Genomic DNA, 8,365 nt, shown 5'->3' with positions numbered 1-8,365 from the left:
TTTACCAATAGAAAGCCACATTATTTGTGAGTGTCATAGGCTATATATTAACCCAAAAGATGAAAAGACTTTTTCGTGGTAGTCGGAAATAAGTCGAAAAAAAACGAAATCAAAGTAAACTTATCGTCTCAAGTGTTTAAAACAAAAGACTTCCCCTTACTGCATATAATTTGGACGAATCGTTAAAGAGATAATACGACATAGGCATGGAACCGCAAACAAACACGACACACAAACAAAACACGCAGTTTCAAATACAATCTAGAAAGAATTATCTGAATATACAGCAGCAAGGTTCAGTACAAAACAAAACAGTCCCCTGTATGCAGTTCTATGCATACAGAATAATGCTCAAAGGTAACCGTTTCAGTACTTTACATAATTACTGAGATTTATTCAGTCAATACTGCTTTGACATGGTGGCTAAAATAATTGAATTTTATATCCGCAAACCAACAAAAGTTAAGATCTGACGATATACATTTAAGAGAGATAATTTATTCAATCATAATCATTTTATTCACTCATTTGAAACCCGATAATATAGCCAAATTGGCATGCAAATACAAACATACATATGCAGTAAAAATATAACCCTCCTTTTGGAAGTTACGAAATAAATTATGGCACTCAGTGCTAACCGAACCACACTCATAATGTCATCACAAGTAAAATGCTTACCGCCCAACGAAGTGGGCATGGGTCAGCTAGTATTTTATATGTACAATTCAAATAGGCATTACATACGTTAAAGTAGTTGATGTTGAAGGATTTCAGCCATAAACTGAATTCCACGCTGGTGACGCCACTGGGTGGTTTTGTTAGTTACGAAATAATTCATCGGCGTCAGATTAAATTAACGAGGTGGTTATTTTATGCAACTATACTACGGGTTACTGCATGCAACAACTGTATTCATTGCTTATTAATATAATATACTAGTAACTGCCTCTGAATGTTTCACGGCTGGGCTAATTCCTCCTCTTCTTTAGAGGGGATGCTTATTCCATAACATTGATTCGAAGTGGATTGTTTGATACCTATACGCCATGCAAAAGATAGAAATACAATAATATGCTCTATTAAGAAAATGGATATAAAAAAAATTATAATAAATTTAGGTACAGATAAAAAAAATTTGTGTGCATGATAAAAATCATAATGACGATTAAAACACTAATTTATTAACACACTCAATAATTTTTCGGGGCTCCAGTTATTGTATTACGTAATACAAGATAGTATCGTATGCTGACAAGACTTAAATTTTTTAAAGGTCGTCTATGACGATAGGAACAATGCACTATCTGAATTAGTACTTTATTTATTTTCAACAAAAAAAATTAGGATATTATAAAACTGATGAGTTTTAGACGATAACACACCGTGGGAATAAAGCGATCGTCTCCAACCCATTAAAAGTAAAAATACCTATACTGTTATTGTAAACTGTCCAAAACAGCGGCAAAATTTTGACAATCTAAAAGCTAGTTTACCTACCGCTTTGATATTAAATAAAGATTTATTCTATTTTATACAATTATAAGATAATCTATACAGATAATTATATTTTAAAGCCATACGTCAAACCAACTAGTCAAAATTCGAATCTACGGTATTTATCGCCAAGGATTAACGCATAGGTCTACCTCAGAAGTTACAAGCACTACAACGTTTTGATAAAATATTAAAATGGGATGTGCACTGAAAATACCTTACGAACGAAGTACATTTTTCAGAAAGTTCTCCAATAGTTTTAGCGACTATAATGCGAACAACTCGCAGAGCCAACCTACAGTAATATTAAACTACACTATTACTATAATACTATTATTACACTGAGGCTAGAATTGTATGATAAGGAATTTATTAGTTAGACCGATTTCTGCTGTATCTATATTTATTCCGAACATTATTTTCATCATTAAACTTTTATGGTTCTTTATATTGTATTATAAGTTTCTATATTTTTTATTATCTTTCATATTACTAAATATATAGTAACTGAATTACTCACTAGTAGCTTATAGTAAATAAAATAATTTGCTTAAATATATGCATATGAAAATATATGTAAATAAAACAAACAAATTTATTTTACAATTTGTATTTTTTTAACAATGAACTTTTATACAACTGAAAAACTAATAACAAACAATTTCTGTACTAAATAAATAGTATATAATATATATTTAGTAACAAATATACATCTGTATATTGTTAAAATAAATATTCATTAAATTATTTAATAATCTCTATATTACTTTTCTGAGAGAAATTTACACACAATTTCAAGAAATTTCTCAGGTTTCTGACTATGCACCCAATGTCCTGCACCTTCAATAAAAGTGAGTTCTGCTAGAGGAAAGTACTCTTGGATTTCTGGAAGGTCATTTTTACTGAAACAATGAAACTGAAATTTAAATTTCTACATATTTAAGCCTAATATTATCTTTAATGATAATATTTTTGTAGCTAGTTATTTAACTAAAATAACTTAGTATATAGAGAAAGATACAATAAAAATATAAAAAATAACTACCCAATATAATCAGATAGAGATCCTCCAATAAATAGAGTTGGCCCGGCATATTGCAAACCCTTTAAGCTAGCTGGAAAAGTTGCAATGTTTTGCTGAAAATTTTCTTTCAAAGAAGGTATATTTACTCTCCAAGTGTAAGAACCATTGTTAGTTTGTACTAAGTTTGTGATTAAAAAATTTCGTAGATTGACATCAGGGATTATTGCTTTTAGTTGTTCATCAGCGAGCTTTCTTGCCTTGGACATTGCTATCCCTGATCGAATGGACACGGCAACCATGGCATCAAATAGATTTATCATCGAAAATATCTGTGGGCTTGTCTTAACAGGAGATATATCTACAACAACCAGGCTTGATACCAAATCAGACTGAAATTACAATATATATTATTCAGGTATCTAACGTATTGTTGATTAATATTTTGCCATTATAATTTAAGATAAACCATTTCACTATATTCCAATTGTAATCGAATTCTGTCTTGTATTGATTAGAATTAAGCTCAACTTACACAAAGTAGTGACAACACCATAGCAGTGCGCCCGCCCATACTGTGCCCCATTACCGAGACTTTTGATATTTCTAGCTTTTTGAGCAGCTTCATTACGTCATGTGCCATGTGAAGGTAAGTGTGCTGGGATGAATGTTTACTATCGCCGTGATTTCGAGCGTCAATACTAATAACCTTCCTACCAGTTTTCTTATGAATAGCTTTACTCATACTGTTCCAGTTATTTTTCGACCCCAAAAGCCCATGTAATATTATCAGCGGAGGCATCGCTGAAGTGTTATCAGTATATTCGTAAGATGAATAAGCCAAGTCCACTGTTTCGGCATTGCTGGTGGTTGTTGCGTTTCTTGAAATTAGGGGATATAAACGACATAATGTACTTGTGCATATTTTAGAAATATCTTTTGTTAAAATCAAGTTAAATAACATGTTTGTCAAAAAACATTTTAAATGTCAGTCCGGGTCCGGGGTTAGTGTTCCCAACCTAAAGCTAGGCAGTTATCGTACCAGGGCCGTAAAATTATAGTATATGGATCAAAATTATCGTACATTTGGATAATTATTATAATACATAAAAAAATCAAACTAAAAAAAGACCACAGTAACACGAAACAAAATATACGCAATATATACGCGAAAAATTGTAATGATCATATTCAAAAAGAAAGTAACGCCCAATATTCCGCATCAAACCAAGACATCGATATTGACATCGATCGTTGATTGGCATACAGTATTTTTTTCAAAGATAGGATTTTTGAATGACCCAATAAATAGCGCTAACAGTAAAAACAATTGAAATTGTTATTGATTAGTGTAATTATCTAATTATATATAGTAATGTACCATCGTACATCGTACGTAGTTATGAGATTATCGTACTTGTATGATAATTATTGTATGGCGAACCCTGGTCCGCCAGAAATTCGGAAATTTTCTCATTGACACTTTACAGTTTATTATTATTATTTAATAGCATTAACTAATCCCTTCGCAAATCGAAGTAATATCTAGGCATCGCGTTGCACTAAATAAAAAATTTAATTCCATATTAAAATCTGCAACAGAGCTGGGTTCGTCCTGGGAAGCCTACATGTTATGTAATGCTGTTTCTGAGGAATAAGTTGATATTGTGCAACATCTTTCTACACTGAATGCAGAGAGCATTTTAAAAGAGATTATGAATGACGCTCTGTGGGCCTGTACATTAAAATAAAGACTCAAAATAAGCATTTCTATCTCGGTTCCAACTTTAATGTATAAGATATTTAAAATATTCAAATTTTTATATCTATATTTATATTCAAATGTATTTTAATTTGCTTTATTTTAATGAATTGACTATTTTACGATTGCGTAATGTGTATGAATAAATTGTCTATGTGTACGTACATTTTTTTAAGATTGATTGCTTGCCTCCAATTTGTATGTAATGTAGGTCAATTTTACATTTACCAATACGTGAATTTAGAATACGTGATTTTTTTTTAATTAATTGGGTTTATTATATTGTATGATATTATATAATTGATGGAAGAGCTTAAGAGTTAGTATTCCGGAATGTTCATTAAGGAATTGTATATGATTATTGCATGCAATTATTTAATTTTTAATAAGAATAACTTTTTTAAGGTTTTGAATTGGCAAGAATTGGAGTTGGAGTTTGTCAAAGAGATTTTAGTATTCTTTTAAAAGATAATAAATCTATTGATTTAGAGTGTAGCCTAATCTGTGAAATCAATCAAGAAGCTTAATATTTACTTAACTCTTTATAAATTATAATCCAAAGAGTATATAACCACTACGATAAAACCATCCATCGCCTAAAATTTGACACTTCACAGTGTCAAGTGTCAAAAGTTGACAGACTGACAGTTAATACTTTGATAAAAAGATTGAAGCTAGAAGGTGGCTGCAATTCTTAAGTTCTTATACATTTGCGAGAAATTTTGTTTAATTAATAATGAGAAATGAAATAATAAATAAGTAAATAATAAATACCTATATGCTTACGTAAATATAATTAGTGAATCATCTATTTAATAACGATGAAAATGTAGATTTGTATTGAAATGTATAACTAATATTCAGTAAATTAGGTTTTTTTTTATTAAATTGCGCTTAAATTGCTGATGTAGAGAATTTATTGATACTAATTTGTTATTTTGTTTGAGTTTACAAACGCATAAATAAAAAACCTTACAAAATGATGGCTGGAAAAGGTAATAACAGAAATGAGTATTTATATTATTCCTTTTTGATAGTGATGTTTACTAATTTTTGTTTGCCAGCCTCTGATAATTTATAATCGTAAAAAGTAAGTATATTCATTAAAATCACATTATTATGTGCAACTATTTAATATATTTTAATTTCTTCCAGTTATGGAAACTGAAGAACAAAACAGAATAAGATTTCAAGTGGAACTTGAATTCGTACAATGCTTGGCCAATCCTAATTATATTCATTGTAAGTTATAACTAGTATATTATTTTCTATAGGAATAAGAATACTTAACAAAACAAACAAAAGTAAAATTGTTATTGACTGCTCATTGGTCTAGTGGATAGATCCCGAAGTGACAGATTCAAAGGCTGGGCCAATAAAAGTTGTTGCGTTTTTTTTGTCCCATTTATCATCATATTCATTAATATTTATAATTTATACTTGAAAATATGATTTATGTTCACCAAAATGGTTATGTGTAATTATTGTTTGTAAATATCTTCATAAAATTTGTTAACCAAGTAGCTCTTAATTTATAAAATTAACAAATCAAAACATTGAGATAAAAATATTTATAATTCTATAAAGTCAGATTTAGTATTTTTTTTTTATAGAATAGGAAGGTGGACAAGCGTATGGGCCACCTGATGGTAAGTGGTCACCAATCGCCCTTATACATTGGCATTGTAAGAAATGTCAACCATCGCTTATAGCCAATGCGCCACCAACCTTGGGAACTAAGATTTTATGTCCCTTGTGCCTGTAATTACACTGGCTCACTCACCCTTCAAACCGGAACACAACAATATCAAGTATTGCTGTTTTGCGGTAGAACATCTGATGAGTGGGTGGTACCTACTCAGACGAGCTTGCACAAAGCCCTACCACCAGTAGCAGACTATTTCAATATTATACATTATTGATATTAAAGGCTATGCTGAATTAAATATTATAATCATATATAATTTACATTTCTTACATAACATTATATTATAATTGTAACTTAAATTTACTGAAGTTGTTAAAAATTAAAAACAACATTGTGTAATGTATTTATGGTGTTAACAGACACAGAAACCTGAATATGAATAATGAAAACCTAAAAATTTAATTTTGTTATAGTTTTAGCACAACGTGGCTACCTCAAGGAGCAGCCCTTCATCAACTATCTGAAGTACCTTCAGTATTGGCGTGAACCAGAATATGCTCGTTACCTTAAATATCCAATGTGCTTGCATTTCCTAGAATTGTTACAACATGAAGCATTCAGGAGGGAATGTGTCTCGGCTCAGGTTAGTATTATTATTATTTATTTATTTTTGACATTGGCATTGTAAAAAATGTCAACCATCGTTTACATAGCCAATGCGCCACCAACCTTGGGAACTAAGATTTTATGTCTCTTGTGCCTGTAATTACACTGGCTCACCCTTCAAACCGGAACACGACAATATCAAGTACTGCTGTTTTGCAGTAGAATATCTGATGAGTGGGTGGTATCTACCCAGACGAGCTTGCACAAAGCCCTACCACCAGTGAAATATTAATTAATATTATTATCAATATTAATTTTAAAGAAAAAGTGAAAATTTTCATTCAATATAGAAGCATTTCACATGCATAGTGATTGTCATATATCAACTACTGGTCATCAAGGAACACCTTGGACCTAATATATACTGGCGAAAGAAACTAGCTATATAAATATTTAGAATAATATTTTGTATTAAAATTATATGATGATGATGTTCTCCTTGAACCATTTCACCTACAGCGATGAATCATAAGAGAGAATAGACCGACGAGGCAATCATTAACTGCCTTGTTAGTCTAGTGGCGTGATAAAATCACCAATATCTAATAGCCTAATACTGTCAAAAAATTTTTCTGTTAATATTTAACCATTTTTAATCATGGAAACATTGACACTTGCAATTTAATGTCAATTTTGTTAAATTAAAAGGCAATTATTTTATTTATTTAAGGTTTGCAAATTTATGGATGATCAAGCAATTTTGTTATGGCAACATTATACGCGACGACGCACGCGTACCCTACAACCGCCGGACGCACCTGCGCCGCCCGCTCCTCCTGCGCCGCCCCAACAGGGACAACCAAGGCAGCAATCGTGAACTTAGTGATAATGTGAACTATTGAGTGGACAATTATCTAAAAGGAACTGTGGAGTATTGAAGTGAATTATTGAAAATTTAATATTGTCTGAAATGAATACCTAAGATTTCTATTTGGTCTACCATAATCAGTAAAGTCTATACAGCTGGGTCTTCATAAATGGGAAATTGCAACTATTGTTTTCTCAAATTCTCAATACACTGACTCAATTTTTCTCCATCAATTTCAAGTTTTCAACTAAAACTAAAAATTAATGTTGGTAATTATGTTTCCAATTTTAAATTTAAAGACGAAGACTTTTTTTTAAATTCATTTGAATTGGGTGCAGACAAATATAATCAGTGTTGGCAGTTCCAAATACAGAAACTATCAACAATTTCAGTTGAATTGCAGGTTCATTTATGAAACTTATGATTGTTATGATTGTAACTCCTAACAATAACGTTTTATAAAATTGTTAAAAGGCTTCTATCATAGAATTGTCTGAGACTGATTGAATAACTATAAGAAAATAAAATTTTGTCTTTCAGAATAAAATGTTAAATTAAAATACACTATTTATTATTTTCAGTACATTTAATCTCCCGTTGTTAACTTTTTTTTTGTTTGTTAGCTATTGACGAGCTTTAGTTTTATCAGTTTAAAAATGTATTGAAAAAAAAGAAACGAATAATATTCGAAACATATTTAACAGTCGTTTTGTATTTTAATTAGACGTATTAAGTAATTTTTTTAATAATATTAATAGGCGGGCATATGGGCCACCTAATGGTGAGTGGTCACTGGCCATAGATACTGACGCAGTAAGAAATATTGACCATACCTTGAAAATTAAGTTTACTAATAAAAGTAATGTTATGTGCAGTAAAATAGTTTGGCAGTGAAAGTGCTTTCCGTAATATTAATAATATCATTTTTATAAAAACAACAATAGTGAACCTTATTAAGACTGA

General features: G+C 30.6%; 2 protein-coding genes across 4 annotated transcripts; one reads left to right on the top strand and one right to left on the bottom strand.

The window, feature by feature from the left end:
• Window positions 1–2,091: 2,091 nt before the first annotated feature.
• On the bottom strand, window positions 2,092–3,512 carry LOC126775325 (protein ABHD11-like). The gene is made up of 3 exons (XM_050497172.1): window positions 3,054–3,512; window positions 2,543–2,910; window positions 2,092–2,399 (listed from the first exon to the last, which is right to left on the bottom strand). Exons 1-3 carry the CDS (start codon window positions 3,480–3,482, stop codon window positions 2,261–2,263), a joined length of 936 nt encoding a protein of 311 aa, XP_050353129.1. The 5' UTR covers window positions 3,483–3,512; the 3' UTR covers window positions 2,092–2,260.
• Window positions 3,513–4,972: 1,460 nt separating this feature from the next.
• Window positions 4,973–7,969, top strand: LOC126775331 (mediator of RNA polymerase II transcription subunit 31-A). 3 transcript variants are annotated; one of them, XM_050497180.1, is made up of 4 exons: window positions 4,973–5,039; window positions 5,436–5,522; window positions 6,402–6,571; window positions 7,265–7,969. In XM_050497180.1, the coding sequence occupies exons 2-4, from the start codon at window positions 5,438–5,440 to the stop codon at window positions 7,409–7,411; spliced, it is 402 nt and encodes a 133-aa protein (XP_050353137.1). In that variant the 5' UTR covers window positions 4,973–5,039; window positions 5,436–5,437; the 3' UTR covers window positions 7,412–7,969. The 3 variants fall into 3 exon arrangements, with proteins under 3 accessions (XP_050353137.1, XP_050353135.1, XP_050353138.1); XM_050497178.1 differs by having other exon boundaries at window positions 4,977–5,275; XM_050497181.1 differs by lacking the exon at window positions 4,973–5,039 and adding an exon at window positions 5,326–5,370.
• The last annotated feature ends 396 nt before the right edge of the window (window positions 7,970–8,365 follow it).

This window comes from Nymphalis io, chromosome 18 (genome assembly GCF_905147045.1).
Source record: "Nymphalis io chromosome 18, ilAglIoxx1.1, whole genome shotgun sequence".
Taxonomy (NCBI): domain Eukaryota; kingdom Metazoa; phylum Arthropoda; class Insecta; order Lepidoptera; family Nymphalidae; genus Nymphalis; species Nymphalis io.
This window is presented reverse-complemented; position numbering and strand designations above follow the sequence as displayed.